At 38.9% G+C, this 21433-nt stretch overlaps 1 protein-coding gene across 2 annotated transcripts in view; it reads right to left on the bottom strand.

Annotated features, from left to right (window-relative positions):
- The window catches only part of gnao1a (guanine nucleotide binding protein (G protein), alpha activating activity polypeptide O, a), a 347630-nt gene that overhangs the window by 6680 nt on the left and 319517 nt on the right, over positions 1–21433 (bottom strand). Inside the window, exons 7-8 of one of the 2 annotated variants that reach the window (XM_039763003.1) lie at positions 18907–19060; positions 7041–13482 (exon numbers count right to left, since the gene is read on the bottom strand). In XM_039763003.1, the coding sequence (XP_039618937.1) occupies positions 13295–13482; positions 18907–19060 (342 nt within the window). In that variant the 3' untranslated portion in view covers positions 7041–13294. Of the gene's footprint in view, positions 1–2396; positions 2551–7040; positions 13483–18906; positions 19061–21433 lie in introns of those variants that run through there. The other variant, XM_039763002.1, reaches the window with a different exon arrangement.

Raw genomic sequence — 21433 nt, 5'->3', positions numbered from 1 at the left:
CTGTGTAATTGGGTGGGAGGAATTCAACGTGAACATTATTTAAATGTGGAAGCATGTTGTGTGCAGCACAGTTACCAATCAGAAGCTGAATCATCCTTTTTTTCTTCATATTGTGAGATTTCAGAACACTTTTGGGATTTCAACCCACACACCCCTCCCCCCCCTTCCCCCACTCCCCACCCAATGGGAACAACACCCTGAAGTGCGTCCCGAAACACAATTGCAGTGTCTGTGGAAGATTGATTGTCCGTTGCTGGGGCAGGGCAACAGCAGACTCACAACGCTGCAGTGAAGCACCACAGAAGCAAATCATAAAAGATCAGGGTTGCGCTATTTGTCCCTGTCTTGCACCCAAAAACACGAGGCTTATTCTCAGTACTTTAGCAAAACCAGCTTTATTCAGCTTGAAACAAGAACAGCAAAAGTTATTTATTGTAGCATGATTTGCCATTCTACTATACTCAGACACAGCAGTCAGACAGGGTGGTGGCCAGATCAGTGATCAAGTAAACCTGTTATCTGCATTTACCATGTACCTTGTATCACCCATCGAGATCTTTTCTGTTTACTTTGGTGGAGAGACGCAACATACCTCTTAGCCTGCTGTTGCCCCGTACAGACGCGGAGATCGCACTTCAGGACGCTCTTCGGCGTGCTGTCTAGTTGTGGGAGGTCCCAAGAGAGTTTACAAACCTCACATTTTCTTGAATGAGTGCCGCATTAATAGGAATATTTCTTGAAGGAGCATCACTGAACCACATAAAAACTGCTTTTTCGACGTCTTCGAATGCAGCAGTTCACATACGTTTGCAACCCGAGATTTTTGTTCTTTTTTTGCTCTGTCTTTCAAGAAAGTTGACAGCGTCGATGGCGAAATTCTGAATTCACTGCAACGTTTTTTTTCTTTTTGCTGCAATCATGTTTTTTTTCTAATATGTTATGATTTTTTCGTATGCCATTTCTATAGGAGGGTGACAATGAGTTAAATTCCAATGGATGTTTTTCAACTGTTGACGAGCAATAAGCAAAAGGTATCACTGAAAACCACAGGAAACAAAAAAGGCAAAAAAAAAACAGTACGAGGAAAGTTCGAAGAAAGAAAAAAAAAATTTGTGTTTCTGTTTGGGGATCGTTGTGCACAACTGAGCTACGGCCACAGAACTAACTGCTCTGTAGATGAATCATTCAAGCATTTCAAGGTCTTTTGGGCACTTCATTGTAATGAAAGTATCTGCTGAATGTATTTCGTAGTAACGAGATTTCCATAGACTTGCGTCATATGGGGAAGCTGTTGGGACCATAAAAATACTTTGTTATAAAGAAAATTTTGTTGTAAAGATATTCGTTGTAACGGAATTTTACCTGTAGTTTCATACTTGTTATTTTCTTTAAGTTATAACAAAATCTGTATCTGTATAGTTACTTATTAAGTATATCATAACCTATCAATTATTTCCACAGGGGGTCAGAATTTCTCTTTGTTTGCACCTTACTCTCTCAATTTTAAACATTCGGTTAAAACGAACCGCCATTAATGAGAGTACCAGAGTTCCATATCAGAGTGGAATCTGTTCCTTCAGTTGTCAAATATCTGGTCCATCTCACAATTTCCTGTTCACCACCCAACTGTTTACTGCGGCAACACAGAAATCCATGTCCTGTACCAAATTAACAACAGGTTATGTTTCAGGCTGTGTAATGGAGGACCCCTAACACAAGCCCATCTTATTCTGTGTCTCTTTTGAATTTGCTCACCGCAAAATCTGATTGAGAAGTAAAGAACACAAAAACTAGCATGAATCTGATGGTGTGTATGCAAACTGAATAATAACATGTCTCTCATACATTTCTGTGAGAGGATTAGCGTGCAAGCTGGCCAAAGCTGAATCAGCCTATACAGCCTTCTCCGTCCTCTGAACGAGACAGATGAGACAAGACTTGCACAATACAGTATGTTATTGTTTTGCATTTTACTCAATTAACTTGAAATGGTAATCGAGTAAAACGAGAAGGTGCCCTTCCAGTTGGGTTACTGTCCCTCCGCACAGGGTTTACTTATACTTTGCAAACTGAAAATATGTGACAGCCTTCATTTTATGACACGTACTGCACCTTTTGGGATGGCCATCTGTCATTCTTCACTGATGTTGACACACACTGTACAAATATATTATTTTACCACACAACTGTCCTAATGTCCAGTAAGAACTTCAGGCAAATTTCAATCATTTCAATGGCTAACTTTTTAAGACAATGAATTCTAGCTGATTTAACTGGACTGGGCATTAGTTCTGTTAGAATATGTATTTTTTGGTGGCACTTCTGACTTGGTAGCCCCATTAATATTTCAACACATTGAGCACAATATGCTGGTCAAATAAACGGGAGGTGCATACCTGTATATTCGGGGAAGCATATGGTCAATGGTGATTTCTTGATCTTCTCCCCAAACAGGTCCTTCTTGTTAAGAAAGAGAATGATGGAAGTGTCGATGAAGAATTTGTTGTTACAGATGGAATCGAAGAGCATGAGAGACTCGTGCATGCGGTTCTGCAGCGGGAGGGAGAAAAAAGGACGAGAGAAAGAAAAGCAGAAAGACAGAAGAGGAAAGGTTAGCTTGGGAAAGCAGGGGCTGCTATTTACAAGAAAAAACATTAAAGTTGTAAAAAAAGAGTTAGTGACAGGATCATTTGTCCCAAGCCTGTAGGACCCTGGAGAAGCCAAGAAGAAGTGAGTAAGTGATAACTACTGCTCAACACCCGGACACTTCTTTTGGTATGTCTGAACAGGTTTACTGGATTGAGAATTGCCAAAGCACGACACATATTTACATTGCTGTCTTGAGGAGCTCACATGTGCAGCCCCGTACTTTAGTTGTAGATGTAGATGTAGCTGAGTGAGGCAGAGAGGCTTAGCAAGGCAAGAAAACGATAACCTCTCTGTGTCTGCCATTCAGCACACATTACTGTGTAAGCCCGCTTGTGTATAAAAGTATCAGCTGCAGGGTGTAGATCTGACTATCTGGAGCACACATTCTGTGGAATAAAGTGGGCTTCACCCCGAGCAGATTTGAAATGTAAAAAACATTTTGCCGATATGTTACTGCAATGCACATTGTTCCATTTTTGAAGTATTTCCCATTTGCAATCATTTTCTATCTGTAGTCACTCAGACAAGAAGTCAGGCAGTCTGCAAAGAGAAGGTTACTAAATTGACAATCACTGCTGTTTTCAGTTGAGTGAATTTTTGAGCAGCTTTATGTTGTTCCTGTTAAGCTTGAGGTGCAGAAAACGAAAAGACTCCTAATTACAGCACATTCAGACTGGCCAGCTCAGCTACTCTGAGAAACAGATGGCAGCTACACTTCAGCTGGTACTACAAGAAAGGAAAGTGCAGAAGAAATTGCATCCAATTACACCTCCATTGGCTAAGCCATCAAGGAAAAACAACAGGAAAACAGCCTTCAGTTACAGAAACACCACTGTAGGAAACATAGCAGAGGAAACACTTTTGAGTTACAACTCCACTGGCATTGCTGCAGGTGAATATGAAAGGAAACGACTCCAAGTTATATCTGAGGTGAAGTGAGAGAAACTGGCCCACATCTCTCCTATATCACCTCTAAGCTTCAAGTTGGCTATCTAGGGAATCAAGACAGGAAGCAACTTCCCATTAAATAGAAACATCATAACTCACTCTCCAATTCTGGACCATCACAGAGTCACAATTCAGTTTGCACTTGCAGAGGAGAGTTGGGTGACATGAAAGGAAATGGCGGACACATGAAATCTGCTCGGGGAAATAGTAGAATTGGGAGAGGAAACGGTTCTCAGACGTCTGTTCACTTTACAGCAGAGAGGAAATGCCACAAGATTACATCTCAGCTAGCACTGCAGTGAAAAGCTGGACAAGAAATGCTGGCCATTTGCAACTTGTGCCTTTCATCTGTAGATGAAAAAGTTCTCAGCTATGCTTTCAACAGTTGTATAATACAGAAACAGGAACAGTGACTTGGTTATACTGGAAATAGTAGAGGAAAGAGTTCCCAGTTACAACTGTGATGTCACTGCTGTTGAAAACCAGAAGAGCTTCCCATTTTAATTTATAACGGGAGGAACCACCACCCAGTTACATCTCAGCTGGTCCTGCCGTAACACAAACACAAAAAGAAATGGCTGCCATTTTCAAAACTCATCATCAATCTGTGAAGTACACGGCACACTGCTCTTCAATATGGAAACTAGAGAAGAATCCTCTCCCACTTACACCTTCAGTGGCTGAGTTACAGGAGAAGCAGCACAGGAAAAGCCTAAAGTAACCTCTGTTCAAAGGGGAAATGGCAGAGGAAGAGAAATACAAGCAAGTGCCAACTCAGAGATAAGAGGAGAATCAAAGCTAAAGCATTCAACTATGAATTTATTTACAGCCCCGTCAAACATGATGCTGGGGTGGGGCTCCTACTCCACAAAGCAAACAGCTACAGTGTTTTTAAATCACATTTATATAACATTTGCTGTAAATCCAGGATATTTATGGCAAACAACATTACTCTGCCACCACTGAGGCCGCCTGCTGTGACCACTGCTGAACTGACTTTGGCTCTAATTACTCTGGCGATCTCTCAGCTAGTCCTTGGACACCAATGTGTGAAGGCATTCCAAGAGCAGCACATGGAAAACCATCTCCAGCGATCCACTTTTACTAACAGAAACAAAGAAAAGGAACAAGAAACCAATCTGTTAACACAAACCTAATGTTCTCAGGGCTGCAAACAAAACAGGGTTTTTTTAATTCCCACAAAAGGATAGTGAAGTGAAACTGAACAGAAAGGAAGTTAAAAATTCACCCCTGCAAGAGCATCTCACAAAAGGGGCAGAAGTTGCACTGAATTGTTAAGTGAAATTGGGAAAGAAAAATATTGCTTTCAGTTGATGAAACAAGGAGGAGCCAGTATGGCTGAAGTATGTAAATGCAAACACAATTTTCACTTTTGCACAAAGGTACAGTCGATTGTTTGGTTTTATTGCAAAACTGCTGTCATGTAAATTATAGCAACTCAATGCAATTTCCTATAGTGACACAGGCTCCGAATATGATATACAATTAGATTGAACTACGGGTAAAGGCCCAGCTTTAATATACTGTACAATATGGTCTATTAAAGCTTTCAAGAACTTCACGCAAGTACCTGAGATAAATGTGGTCTTGCCATTAAGCATACATTTAACTGTAACCTAGTTATGAAATCTAACGGGATTGAATTTAGACTTAATTAGCAAATGATTCTGAGACCTGGATTGATTCAGGTTGAATTTTAAATACACACAGTTTCTGGATAAGAAAAGCATTGCGTTCAAAGATCATTTTGAAAGGTTACACAATCTACTTTAAGACGTGTATATATATTCCTAGGAATTACTGGGATCAAGTTGAAATTTAATGATGCATCATTTTGAGATTATATAAGGCTATTTTGAAATGTTAAGAATATGATTCTGACATGGAGCATCATTCAGTGGTATCAACAATCTACTTTAAAGTTAACTCAAATACAATTTTTAGAAGTGAAATTATAGGAAGGAAACATACATAGTCTAACATTTGATGTCAGGCTAAATGCCAAAGGTACTCCTAGTAGCGACTAGATTTTACAGTAATTCATAAGTCACTTGTGACTGCGCTTGTAATAAAACAATCGGTTTAGTTTCATGGCAAGCGGAGAGGTCTGGTTTGTGGCAAAGTGGAGCAGTACAAGCACCCACAGGGACTGAAAAAAGAAACCTTTCAGGCAAGCAGTAGGAACACAAGACAGAATTGTTCAAAAGTGCTCAGAATTGTAAAGATTGAAGAATAAGCGTAAATGATGAGAGAGAGATAGAAATTAGCAGATGCTTCTTGGACAACCTACAGGGTAGGGGAAGAGCAGGAGCTCTTATGATTTTTGATGCTGTGATGATTTAAGTGATTTCATTATGATAACCCACTAAGTAATCAAAAGGATATTGGAAACCAGAATAAAATCACTTTTGTATACCATTTGGTGCATGTATCATCGAATAACCAGTCCCAGGGTGCTATAGAACCCTACCATGACATTAATCACACTCAATAAATCACTACAAACAGATCATACACAGGGTGAGATGTCCTGAAACACCCATTACCACCCCTAAAGTCTTGAAAATGTCAAATCTACAGACATGGACCAGCTATACCCCTTGTATCGAAAGAAGGAACATAGAATAAAATGTCGGGTCTCACATAGTCTACTGGATGACGTAAACCGTTCCAATTTCAGATTTAGGAAGCCATGACACATACTATATGTCAAACTGTCCAGAAAGTGGGTTATCATTATTTATCCCCTCTGTACTATTATGTCAGTGATATTTATGTGCCACCATACATATATATATATATATATATATATATATATATATATATATATATATATATATATCTTTTTAATGTCCATGTTGTACTGTGATGTAGGCTTCTATTTACGTTACAACTGGCTATATATGAGGTTGGTTTAATTATTTGTTTTTGATGATTTAAGAGAGTACAAAACCTGCCTTTTTGTCATACCAGAGCACTGACATGGCCCTACTAACCTTCCCTGTCCCGTGTGGCTTTAACACGCTCTGTCCATATTTGACAAACAACCTGATGATCACAGACTGTGTGTGGTTTGCCAAGGCAACACTTTTACATTTCTGAAATGTCTGTATGCCTCTTTATATAATGTTTTAACCTAGCTCGGCAGTAGACCAGATTCCATCCATACTTTAATTAAATTGAACATCTACTGAATTGTAAACAGCCAATATCATATTTGAGCAACATATTGACACAAACCTACAGAGGTAGTTAAACCTTAATAACATTTTTGTATGGAAATGACTTAAGTGAATTAAAAAAATATATATAGTAATTAAATTAGCAAAAAATCAGAAACATGTACCCAAGCAAAGAGCAGACTCACTTTGAACCTCTTCTTAATGACAGACACAAACAGATTGCCTAGAATGAAAAAGTCGCACACTGGAAAGGAGCCTGGGACTTTATTAAATATCTTTCTAATAAATACATTACCACAAATCAATAAATAATTACAGCATCTAAGGATTTATTATAAAATGGATAGCCACTTGAATACAAAAATACAATATACTGCATATATACACACACACGTACTGTATATGAATGTATGTATATATGAACTTGTGTAAAGTAACAATGTCTTCAGCCTGTAAGCACAGACGTAAAGTATGGAGAGCAGAGTTGGGTCTGTTTGGGGGAGTCGGCAGTTTGTTGTTCAGCAGGAGAAGTGGTGCCAACTTAAGTCAGGCCTCACTGGGAATTTTGGCACATTTCATCCTTTTGTTAGAGTTTCCATCATTTTCTTCAGAACTTGCACTTTGAATGGCTGTCTTCACCTCCCATTTTGTTACAATTTATAAAAAAAACCAAAAAAGACCAAGAAAATCTCTCACTAAACATATATTCTGCAAGGATGCACCTCCTGGCGTGTGTTTGGTGGTCTTGAGTGATTCACTTCATTCAGCCAAGGAAGCAGATTGTTTTAAATTGTATTCTGCAAGTAGGGAAAAGCAGCAGACTTTCAAGTCCCATATCCCAGTCTTGTTTTAGTGACCACTAGCTGCGTGTTTAAATTAGAATATGAGCCCTGACACCTTGGTCTTCACCTTGTATGGTGGTGTTACAGCGGGGACGAGTGTTACCTAAAGAAGAAAAGAAAACTGTCAGCACTCTTGCTTGAGTCATAATAAGTGACTGGACGAAAGTATACTTTGGGTATAATGGCGTTTGGCAATGGAGAACAAATGGACAAACGTATGCACCAGGTAAGCCTACTGTTCATAGGAACAGCAGCCAGTGTTTGGGTCTTTTGAATTTCCGCACAGTGTACTTCTCAGTGTCCAAGCTCCACACTTTGGCAAAACTGTTCAACTGCAACCATCAACAAGACTGAACTTTGCATTCAGTGGTGTTTAACAGAGCATTGGGAATAGGCAAGCTTATAAAATAGTGTATAAACTTTGCAGAAAATATTCTTGAAATTAATTGAAAAATAAAATTTTGTAATATGCTTAATACAGTAGTGGTAAATTCTGTTTGATAAATATGTCCCATTCCTTACTTATGTTTGTTTAAATCTTTCCGGCCTAAGAAGTGTCACAGTTCCTCTGCATGTAATCTTTCATGCCTGCGCCCATTTTCTGTTTTCCATTGCGCTGCACATTGGCACACTCGTTCACACCCGGACAATTTAAAGTCAACTAATGAATATACACACACAACTGAGGTATGTGGAGAAAACACATAGATGTCAATTTGCAGCACTAACTTCTAACCAATTGGCTTCCCTCTCAACCTAAACTGTATCTTTTACAGTTCTTTTTCTATCCCAAGATCCTTTGCAAGTATAAAGAAGGCATTTTAAGATACATAGCATTTTTACAAAGCTTTATATTATTTCAGCAGGCAGTGTGGTTAAGGCTTTGGAATTGAAACGTTCAGGTTCAAATCCTTCTACTGACACTGTGTGCCCATGAGCAAGTTACCACCCCTGCCTACTAATTGTATCTCAAATGTTGTAAGTCACCTTGTATGAAGGTGTTAGCCAAATAAATGTAAATTTTGCAATTGGAGCAGACCCTAATTAGATGACTTGCTGTAAATCACACAATGAACTAAAATTGCAGTTATTAATTCAAAAGCTCAGTAGCATGGGTTAAGTGAAGCTTGCTTAATAATTTAGCTGTCACTTTGGCAATTACCTCACTACATGAAATAAAAACAGCAAATAGTGTTTAGTAAAGCATTGTGGGATTACATTTGAGTTAAAACGCTACGGCAATACGTAGATATGACACGTTTAACAGTAATATTAACTTTAGTTATTCGTTTAGACATGCCATCAGAGCCCCGTCCTTCATTCATTTGGGGGGGTGTCAGGTCCGTTAGGCACATTAACTGTTTTGGGTGTATTGAGGAGTGAATTCTGCATCTCCTGTAGCTGTGCTCAGTCTCGCCTAAGGGAAGTTCTTTTTGTTGGAATGCATTATTTTACACTGCGTCTTTCCATGAATGTAGCTGCCTGTTCTTTTAACCTCACACTGTAAGTGACTGACATCTTATACGGCCAACAGCAATGCACCGTTCATGTCTACCACTAGCCCAGTGATTTCTTTGAAAGCCAAACTAATCTGCTTTTACAGAATTATTTTTCCCTTGCAGCAGGTTATGTTTATATTTTTACACGTGTAATTTGTTCTTCTCACTCACAACACATATTTATTTGTTTAGCAGTGGTCTTTTTTAAGAGACTTTGGAGCCACAAATGATGTATCCATTGAAACCACAGGCTTGCTGTTGGTCAAGTGACGTTAACAACAGCACCACTACTCTTTGCTGTTTAAATCACTGACCCTACTCTGAGCTCTGCCATCATGAGGTGTTGGATTGGTTTAGAAATGTGACACTCACTGAACCATTAAAACTGTCCCTGGCCACATTTCATTCATGGTGGTCTCCAGATGTATGTATTACACATCTAGCTCTGCTAGATTAAGGTGGTTCAGGCATATAAATACTTGAGGGTGCACTTGGGCACAACTCTAGATTGGGTTGCAAACACTGAAGCATTATACACAATGGCCAGAGGTGACTATATTTCCTCAGGTATCCAGGATGGATGGAACATTTCTTCAAATGCTCTATCAATTTGTAGTTCCAAATGGGTTATTTTGGGGCAATAGCAGGTTGAGTTTCGGGCAAAAGTGTGGACACTGGAGACAGAATCAAAAAGGATGAGACTGGCTTAGATATTGGCACCATGAACAATGTCTCACACCAACATTATGATCAACCTATGGAGCACAATTAGTACAAGATTGCTTCTACTGCAGTGTTACCATCAAATGCTACTTAAGGTCTCTTTTACTATAATTGTTACAACATTTAACCTCTGGGTAAAGAATTTTTTTACCATTTAAATATGTGAGTTCTTTCTATCAGTTCCACTAAGAATATATTCTGTAGTGTTTTTTTTGGCGGTGGTTGCTATAACACTGCAGTTCCCCCCTTTGGATCATTAGAATATTTGCCTAGGAGGATCAATACAGATCTGTTCCTGTATTGAATGGGAATTGAAAGATGCCACTTGCATGGTTGAAACCAGACCAGGATTCAAAATTGGGATTGAAAATATAGAGTTATATTTAACATTGGTTTAAATTACATTTACTGAGGTCACAAGATTATGAAGAAGCAGACAGATTGGGATCATAGGTGATCTACAACTTGTCACAGGGGAGAATTAGGTGTGCCAGTGAGTAAGATTTCTGATCTGCAAGGTTTCCATAGTAATTGCATGAACAGAACCAAATTGGAAGAGGGGTGGAATAAGTGCGTTAAAAACTAAAAATGAGCAGGTAGGACACTTGATATAGTAAACTCATAGTAACAGATCAGTAAAAACAAACCTGCTTTCTGCAAAAATTCAACAGCAGTAACTACCTCTTAACATCAGACAGCCTGAGCAAAATTCAACAATTATCATACATTTCAGAGGTCTACCTGTCATATACCTAGTAAATCAACCAGAACTAAATAAATATCATTATCAGTATTGATGACATTAATTCGTGCTACATTTCACAGTTTGAGAAGAGAGCCCAATTTCTCCCATCACAGAAAGTCTTCTAGCTTAATCAATGTAAAAGTAAATAACATTTTTGGAAACCATGCATTATAGGACAATGTTTAGGAATTACACATACTGTTAGTATGGGATACTTCTGCCCATGTTTATTTTTATTAATGCTTTTCAATCATTTTCAGTTTATCTCAGCCACAATGAGCCACACAAATACATGCCAGATGTTGTTTTACAGTAACCTATCAACCACACAGCATATCATTAAAATGTGGAAGGTAAACAGGTCATCCAGCGAAACATTACAGGAGGAAAATGATATCTAGCACATAAGTCACAACAACCTGTGTAGAAATCGAGAGACCAAAGACCATGTAGGCACCATGCCACGTAGGAAGGAATTACCATACAGTGTGTACAACCAGCTTTGTGCGTTTCTTATCAAGTTTTACAAAACAAGTTTTCATTTCAAAACAAAGTAACCCTAAAATTAAAAAGAAAACTAAGGAGAAGCAGGCTAAAAGCCTGGCCTGTCAACCTTGTTCAGGTGAATATTTGCACTCGGGAGTTTTTAACTTGATGAAGCTTGCTGTCCAACAAGTTCCTTAATACTATTGACTGATTTGGCACCTTTTTCTGTATTAATCAGTGGTTCTTGTATTTGACCTTTTCCAGTATTACATCTGTCATTCCCAGATGCAACAGACCATGTCTTGGCACAAGCAGATCTATATTCGAGGCAGCCATTAAGGCCATCAATTTGTCACTGTCAGGGCACACATCATCTTCACCTGAAAGTGAAAAGGCTCACAACTTTACCAGCATTCTCAGTCACAGACCACGGGCTAATAAAATGCAACACAAACTCACAAGCAGTGCTGACAGTTTCATTCTTAAATTTTTAAGATGAGGTGAAATAGCTAACCCAACAACCAGCAGAGTTACACAATCAAGACCAGAGTCATTTTGATTCGGTAAGGAGCCTGGAGCCATCCACCACTGGCAGTGGACAAAGAGCTGGCTCTGCAAATTCTATGAAGCAACATATCAATGGGCAGAGAGAAAGCCAGTCTTCAGCACAGGGACCTGCATGTCTGTGAAGAGCAGTCAACATTACATGCGGCCCACAACACGCACCACTGGATTCTAGCAACCAGTGTGACCTCAAGGATGGTGGTACTGTATGTGTCAGGAATTTGTGCTGGGGCTTACCTAGTACATTTTCACTTTATTTTTGTCATTTTAGCTATCCATTTTGTACATTTTTTTGTTTGTTTTGGCAGTGATGTTTCATTGATACTATTTTGTATTATGTTTATAGATGGTTGCTGCAGTCGTCAATTTTTATGGCTATAGCTAGATTATTACAAACTATGTTGTGTGGAGGACATGTATTGGTGTGTGTCATCTTGCTCCGCCTGTAAAAGATGGTGGCACACACCTTCTGTTATATTTATGTTGGATCTTTCCAAATAAAAACAAACTTTGTTATGATGGGAGTTAGGGAAGTGAAACCTAAGTTAATGTTCAGTTTTTTGGTTGCTGATCCTTTTTGTTTTAACTATGTACTCATGTATCATTTCTATTTTGTTACTCAATAATTTAGGCTTTCCCTAGTGATTGCCTTAATGGTTCTTTTTCATTCCCTGGTACAATTCTTAGAAATTCAAAGATTTATTTCTCTTTTAGTGTTTTGGCATGTGATTTACAAATCATTACAGTACCCACACTAGTCTCCCTCTTCCCACTACCACAGCTGTCAGAGTGATTGACTCTGCTGCTCCCTGTTACACAGTTATACAGCTTTACCAAGTTATGGGCGTCTCCAGAGAGACATCCCGGCTATGGCTGCATCCTGGCAGTTGTATCTCAGTACAGTAAGGGATACTGTACAATGAAATAATGATTCTCCAGTACTTAAAAATAGCTGGCCACCCTTGGTTACATCAGCTATGGTGGACACAAGTAACTGATCACAAAGAAACAGTCACATTCAACTGGCTTTCAGATCCATTAATCACAAAGGAGAAAACCAACTCCTGTCTTTCCACAGACTTTCCAATATACATCACAATACCATAAACAAGTAAATCACACTATTTACAAAACCAGTTGTTGTCATGGAGATGAACAAATTGTCTACGTTTTCTTTAGCTGAATATGTTTTGCAAGTTCATATTAAAAAAAAAAAAACTGACTGTTTCATAACTCAGAAATCTTTTGATAAGCACAAATGGCCTTCTTCCCTCTCACTGTGGTGTGTTTTTATGGCAAAGCTCTTGGATGAACTGCTCCAGTGGCAGTTATGTTTCTCCAGCTGGGCATGTTGCTATTTTTAATATATTTAATAATTAATTGTTCAGCAGTTTAAAGGTGTATCCTAAATAAGCACGCTATATTTTTGTTTTAGTCAATTATCAGCGTTATAATTGTAGAACATTTCTGAAAAGTTTGTATGAATGGTTGGAAAAGGTATTAAAAAATAAAAAAGCAGCAGAGAATCAGAAACATTTTGTTACAGTATGTTAAATGTAACTGGGAGAGCACTGTGGCCCAGGATGAGCTCCTCTTTTACAGCTGGCCTTTCTCTTTTTTTTTTTTGTTTTGGCACTAATACAGTCCACATCCTCTCAGGTTGTTAGCAATTATGACATCTGTCACAGCGTCAAAGACAAACTGGATGTTATTGGTGTCGGTGGCACAAGTTATGTGGGTGTAGATCTCCTTGTTGGGAGACTTGTTCTTGCTCTCATATTGTGACTGAATATAGGCCACAGCATCGGTGAAAGTGTTCGGGCCTGAAAGGGAAAAAAAAGAGAAGAAATGAAAAACTGGTTAAAAATACACACACGCGCACACATACACACACACCAACAGGCACTAAACACAAAGGGAAGGCATGCATTCTTAGTCTAATATAACTGCCACTAAAGACCAGCTAGACACCCAATCTGCAGACAGATATGCACAATCTGGACCTCTAGTACTGTACAGTGGCCTACTTCAGGGTGCAACAGTTCAATCCTGTCACTGCCCCTCTCCTTGATCCATAAAGGGCAAATCGTTCAGTGGAGGATGCAGTTAATTTATACCACCACTACATTCATCAACACCTAGATTTTCCTAACACCTATGTGAGGGTCTTCTTTGAGGATTTCTGCTCAACCTTCAATACCATTGTTTTGGAGCTGCTTCAGAGTAAACTCATTCAGTCAGGTGTACCCTGTGGTGTCTGCCTGTGAATTATGACTTTCTTGACAGGTAGGAAGCAGTATGTGAGACTAGGCCTCCATCTGTCAGATTCAATGCTGTGTTCTTTCACCCCTCCGGTTTCCACTTTATACAAATGACTATAGATCCCTAGGCAAATCTGTAAAAATCCTAAAGTGTGCAGATGACACAACTGTAGTGAGTCTTATTTCCAATAATGACATGTCTTCCTGTCAAACAGATGTGGGCTGTCTTGTGGAATGGTGTTCTTGTATCAACTTGGAGCTTAATGCTATTAAGGCAGTGGAAACGACGATTGACTTTCACCAACAACTCACTAACTGTCCACCTTTGCAGATTAATGTCCTAACTGTGTCTGTGGTTCAGTTGTTCAAATTCCTTGGGACTACTTTCACTAATATGTTAAAATGGGACAAATATATCTCTCCATCATCAACAAAGTTAGGCAGAGATTGTTCTTCCTTTGCCAGCTTACGAAGCTTGGCATATCAAGGCGGATATTGTTAAATAATTAATCAGCCATCATTGAGAGTATTTGTGACTACTTCTATCTCTGTTTGGTTTCCTTCTGCCTTTTCTCTTTGTAAGACTCAGTTATAACAGGTGATTTCTTCAGCTGAAAAAACCATTGGCTGTTGTCTCCCACCATTAAAAGATCTGTTCATTGCCAGTGCGAAAAAGAGAGCAGGAAAATTGGCAGCTGACTCTGCCCACCCACCTGTTCATTAAATTGCCATCACAGAGGAGGTACAGGTCTATCATGACCTGTACTACACGTAATCTCAGCAGCTTCTTTTCTCAAAATATTCAGATATTAAACAAAGTTCCATAGGATTACTTTTAACTGTTTTTGCAACATATATCTGGTAACTGTGCTGTTTGTGTATTCATAAATACTTCATATTTACTCAACTTGTACTATTTGAATCTATTATTTTGTATAGTTTTTCTCATTACTGAGTTAACTTACTGAAGTTTGCAAATGTTTTTTTTTTTTTCAGGAAATTGATGGCTTTGTGTAGTGGTTTGCACAGCGTTAGGTTAATGGTAGGTTGTAATTGTGCTGTTTTGAGTTGGAAATGTCTCGTATTTCATATTTGCACCTAACCAAAATTATTTGTGGTATGTTACACATGCTAGCAAAGAAGTGATTCTCATTCTGATTTTGATTCCGTGATTAATTACCTTGTAAAGAATATCATTAGATACTGTATGTGTGTATGTATTTCACTATCTACTTTCTACTCTCTCAGTGCAGACCCATGTTTTACTTCATATCAGAAATTAATCATTTATTATCTGCTCTTGGTTCACATCCTGCTTATTCTTTTACTTAATATGGTGATGTACTGATAACTGTCTACTTTTAGAGAGATACAGGAGAAAGTAGGATGAAATGACACCTTTTGTTGGCTAACTAAATAGATTATAAATGAAAGCTTTTGAGGCAGCTAAGGCCCTTTCATCAGGGATGCAGGGAGCTATCTGCATGTGGCTTACTGACTGCTCCCTCTTGGCTTACTTCACTGTTTATTCAACATTGCTAATACATAACTCACTAACTACTCATGGCTCAGTTTTACTCTGCATTGCTTGTTTGTGGCTTACTTTCTCATCACTTGAGGTTAGCCTAAAATTTCTTATAGAATTGAACATCTACTAATGTCACACTCACCACATCAGACACTTCTTTAACACTGTATTTCCTGTAGTACTCAGTTTACTGACTGCTAACTCACTTTTACTAAACCTCAGTTACAGATCACTCATAATCTGCTCATTAACACATTTGTTAAAATTATATGCCAACAATTTAATGCCATCTTATGGTTTACATGCTGCTCCCTTATGACTTACTCAAAACAGCTTATACACAACTCTCAACTGAGTATATCACAGACTATTCACTGTCTACATTTACACAGATTAGTCAATGTAAAACAATAATTCACAACCTACGTGTTTCTCTTTCATTACTCACAAATGGTTTCTTTAACATTGCCTATAAATAATTCTCAATCTCACTATATTTCAGGTTATGTACTGTTTACTCATTGCTTTTACACAGATCATTGAACTTAAATAATAATTCACTACCTTCTCATACTCCTTTCATTACTAACTAATGGTTTACTTAAAATTGTCGACAAATAATAAGTCCTGACTGACTATATCCTATTCTGACAACCTAAATGTTGCCTTTTCCTGCTTACTTGTGTCAATGTAATCTTGCTAGGGAGCTAAAGTACTTCCATGAGTTGGACTTGGAGCACCTTAATGGCATTTCCAGCTGAGCAGTACTTTTCAAAGATTGCTTTGCCTTCCTTTCCATATTTGCTTATGTTTAAAGTTAAGGTTACTCATCGAGAACTACAAGTTCCTTTCCAACTTGTAATCATCATTCCTATTTCATTTTTCACCCTTTTTTTATTCCTAGATGTCTTATGAGCACATGGACAGTAGGTGACTGAGTGAACACTCACACTTATCTCATTCAGTTTTACTAATTTATGCTTGCTGTACTCCAAAATTACTCAACTATCACATTCTTTTCAATTAATTATTATGACTCTCTTAAACGCAGCTAGAGCACATTCATTTTTATATATTGATCCAAAACATTGAAGACTCAATAAATGCATATTATTTTCACAGATGACTCGTTGTTTTCTTTCTCTAAATTGTGTACTCCATGCAGGAATGTTGTTTGTCATTCTGCCATCAAGAAGCACCGACGTGCTCAATGAATTAATATTATTACTGTATAGTAGTCACCACATACTCATTGCCTTCATTTTGGTTTGCTGGCTATCTATACCTGTTCATATTTATTGGACTGCAACTTACCATCCCCTAAACCTTATGAACTTTGAAGAAAGCATAGGTGACTCTCTAAAGGATCACATTATGTCCTGTTCTCTAATAACGAATGGGTCTGCTTTTAGCTCTCCTTTTATAAGACAATCTTCTGGATCATATCACATTCCTGACAGTTCACTTGTGTCAATGTACTTCTTGCTAAGGAGTTATGGTACCTGTATGAGTTGGTCATGGAATAATTTAATGACATTCCTGTAAAGTAGGGGTCTTCAATGTCGTTTCTGAAGGGTCATAGTGTTGTACCCCAGTTTCTTAATGTGAAGTCAATTATTGCCATTGAAGTATGTACTGCTTTTTATGCTTGATTTTAGTTTTGTTTGTAATGATTCCTCACCTTTGTTTATGTTAGTCTTAAAGAGTTGTGTTCACTGTCATTAACTGTCCCTTATTAACAATAAGATATAAGTGACAAATGAACCAGAAGTTCTCTATCTACCTTGTTTCCTTTTATACCAGTGTGCATTGCATTCATTGTGAACTATCTGGTTTAATAAAATATTTGGAAGGAAACTGTGGAGAAAAAAGTGAAGGACTGACAATTATGTATCTGCTTTTAGGCTACACATCATTTGGATGATATCTTTGGAAAGGAAAAAAGAGTGACCTGACATGGCAGAATGAAAACACTAAAAAGAAGTGAGATCCGTTACGGGCATGGATTGGTTTCTAATTAAGCAACCAGGATGGAACAAAAACCTGCAGACACTGCAGCCCTTCAAAACCAACTCAGCCTACCCCTGCTGCAGAGCAATGTGTTTCAACAAAGCATTTCAGTCTGCAAATCAGCCAAAGGAAGTGGGAGGCTGGTGCTATTGTCTTAAACTGTTACAACCACCATTTTCTTTGCTGCTCATGGACATCGGACTGTAAGCCCAAGGAGGACTACAGGGTGACTTGGATGTTTGCAGAGCATCTATAAGGTGGGTGATGCTGACAATAAGAAAGCAGGATATAATGTCAGTTAAAAATGATAACGGTGGCTCTTAGGGTCACATTCTATTGTATGTGTTCATCTACCCACCCATTCTCTTACTAAGCCAACTTGAGGCTGGAGCTACCCTTGGATGGAGTGCCAGAGCACTGCATGGTGTACATCACGGGTGTCAAACTCCAGGCCTAGAGGGCCGCAGTGGGTGCAGGTTTTCTTTCTAACCCTTGTCCTAATCAGTGTCCAGTATTCATTGCTAATTAACTTCTTTTCGCTTCATTTTAATAGCAGTGTTTTTAAGAGTTAAGTCTCCTGAATTGATTCTTTTCTTCATTAAATGACAGCCAAACAGAAATGAGACATGAAACGAGCCAACAGATGTCCAGCTAAATTGAGGCTTCAAACTCCAACCAGTTCCTTAATGAGACGCTTATTCTTGCTGTTAATTAAACCCGTTATTCAATTCCATTGCTTGTTGTTGCTCTCTTTTTGCCATAGCAGACATTTCCAAAGCTGTTGATATTGTGTTTTTTTCTAAGAACTTCTAAAATGTTTGGGTAACTTGAGGGATCAACCTTACTGAGACCTTCATCTTTATTTTCAGATTTTGTTTGATGGGTACAGGTGAGCTGGTCATGTCCTGTTTGTTTTATGTCTCATTACTGTCCAGCTGTTAATTAAGGGAAAAACAACTAAGGTGCAGGAGTCAAGCTAATTAAAGCTAAGGCTAAAGAAGTTAATTAGCATCAAAAACTGGTCACTAATTAAGAAGATGGTTAGAATGAAAACCTGCAGCCATTTTGGCCCTCCAGGACTGGAGTTCAACACCCCTGGTGTACGTGCACATACACCCCTGCTCTCTCGCAATGGTGGAATCAACCTAACTTATAAAATGAGGGAGGAAAACCAGAAAAAAAATCACAAGGACACAAAAACAACATGCAAATTCACAAGCCCTCTATAAGTTAAAATGGTTATTGTTTCTTTGTTTAAGAGTTAAAAGAACAAGTACAAAAATCTAGGTGCTTATTTTTTTCAGCCTTTACAAAAATCTGGGAAGTGCCAGGACTGGAGGACCAGGTGTGCTAGATGTCATGGCATTTTGGGGCCTACTGGAAAGGAAAGCTTCACTTCAGAGTTCTGACTCGTGCCTACAAGTGAATCTGTGGTCCTTCTGCATTACCTGTGTATTCTGGAAAGCAGATAGTCAGAGGAGATTTCAGAATTTTGTCTTCAAATATATCCCTTTTGTTTAGAAAGAGGATGATGGATGTGTCAGTAAACCATTTGTTGTTACAGATACTGTCAAATAGCTTCAGAGATTCATGCATGCGGTTCTGCAAACAGAAAGAGCAGAGAGTTAGCTGAGCACACTGCCACACTTGAGCACCATCCAGAGAGGCAAAGGGGCAATAAGACATGCGCATCATGGGTGGCGCTCTCATCTACTACAGCTAAGAGAGAGCTACAGGGCCTAAATAGGTAAAGTAGAGTAAAGGGATTTAAGGGTGCAGGGGGAGGACAGAGTTGGGGGGGTAGGGTAGAGATTCATGCACCATGCGTGTCTTGGATTGTTCTTGTGCCCAGTGCATGGATCTACCACTAAATCATGCAGTTTCCTTTCTTTTATTCTTTATTTAGCCGCAAACAGTTGCTTTTCTACTAAACAATTGCTTTTTTAATCAAGGATGGGGGAATTCCTTGAATTAATCCAGAGTTGGAAGCAGACACGCCAGACTTGTTGAGTTTGCCTTGACCTTCAACAGGGAGTAAAATATGGGGGGTGACTTAAGAAAAAAAGGCTGACATGAAGTGTCATGAAAAGCTGCAGAAAACTAGACCACAAGAAACATCAAAGAAGCAACAATGGAGGTTTGATATTAAGTTTTGGAATAATGGGGCATGCCATACAGAGAAGAGGGCAGGAAAAGTGGAAACTTTAGATGAAGGAGAGGTCAGGCCCTCTGGCACCAGCCTTCCTGGAGACAGTAGTGCTAGAGTGAGGGACACAGACTGGGGGGATTGGGGGTGTGGGTTTGGGGTGTTAGGGGAGTTCAGGGCAAAACCAAAAACAAAGTCAGTTAGTTGGTGCTGCTTTCAACTCTTTTAAGGCTTTTTGGTGGTGTTCAGGAGGAGCTTCATACCTGCCAAATTTTGGTGAGCATCTCTCAAAATCGATTTCGCTTTATAGCATTTTGTTAGAATAGGTCAGCTGGTGGAAGAAATGTTGCAGAGGGTCGTGTTGCTTGAAAGATGTTTGTAGCAAGAGGCTGTAGCCAGATGATTACACAGGCAATCTTCTCAACTGGGCATGGGATAGCAGAGAGCAGGCAAGAGTAGAAGAAAGCACACAGCCAAGGAGGATCATGGGAGAATCAGCTGCCCTTCAGAGCTATCCTGTGCCCTATACGTTTCAGTTGGGTTGCATATGGTCAACTCACACGCCAGGTCAGCAACAAAAAGTACATTAGAACCACAAAAACAGAAAAGTCTGCCGCTGCTGTGCTGCCCTGGCATATTGTTCCGCTGCTTTTGCTGCACTAAATGATCAGAGCAGACAGACATGTGACACAACACACACAAACATGTACATCATTTCAGTATTCAACATTCTAGGACAGGAAGGTCTATGTTTCAGTCAAGGGCCCAAAATAGTTAAGTCTTCGTTTCAACAGAACATTTCACAGCTCATTCAGGTCATGGGTTACGTATTGAGTGTCTTTAGATTGATTTTTATGGACCCACAGGCCACTTTCAGAGTGTCCCCCTGAAAAAACATGTGTCAGCAAGGATGACAAATCATTATATTATTCATATCATTATTATTATAGCACATTGTGGCAATTACTCATAAATAATTAATTAAAAACAGGGAAAATGTATGCTGTGATTCAGATTCTTTACAAAAAAAGACACATTTGGGACACTTGATGCACACTTTATTAGGTTAAAGACGTCTACCCCATGGTAATGAACTGTGTTGGAGTATATGCAGCTGTTTCTGCACTGACATACAAAATAGATAGATAGATAGATAGATAGATAGATACTTTATTAATCCCAAGGGGAAATTCACATACTCCAGCAGCAGCATACTGATAAGAAACAATATTAAATTAAAGAGTGATAAAAAGGCAGGTAAAACAGACAATAAATGTGTATAATGTTAACGTTAATATGAACATTTAATAATACCACATACACCCCATCCTCCCGAATGACCACCCTCACACCTCTTGTGGGTTAAGTCATGTCCTATAGAATCACTAGCACGTCACAGGGCGCGAGGGACAGACTCCGAGGAATTAGCAGCGCAGGCTTTCACAAAGAAAAGCTACCAAATCCTTCATGTCTGCGAAGTGCACAAAAGCAACTCCTCCACATGCCAGAATCCACGAAGATTATGTACAGTAAAAGCCTTTCCCTTTAGTTCCCCATCTAGGTCTTGTAATTCTTCTTCAGAGAGAGAGTTAAAACCCTTAAGTGTTTCAAAGACTAGAATGAAGTGGGCACAACAGGTTTGTGAGATCTTAGAGCCAATAAAAATGGGAAAGCGTGCCACAGCCTAGAAGATGATTTTTGGCAAACAGCTGCCTGGATTATGGAACTCATCAATTCTTGAGAATTGTTTTCGAGTTTCTTCTCTTTTTGAATGTACTCCCACTATTTGTGTGACACAAAGCTGGATGACAATGTCATTGCTGGAAGTT

The sequence above is a fragment of the Polypterus senegalus genome, chromosome 9 (genome assembly GCF_016835505.1).
Source record: "Polypterus senegalus isolate Bchr_013 chromosome 9, ASM1683550v1, whole genome shotgun sequence".
Lineage (NCBI taxonomy): Eukaryota > Metazoa > Chordata > Cladistia > Polypteriformes > Polypteridae > Polypterus > Polypterus senegalus.
This window is presented reverse-complemented; position numbering and strand designations above follow the sequence as displayed.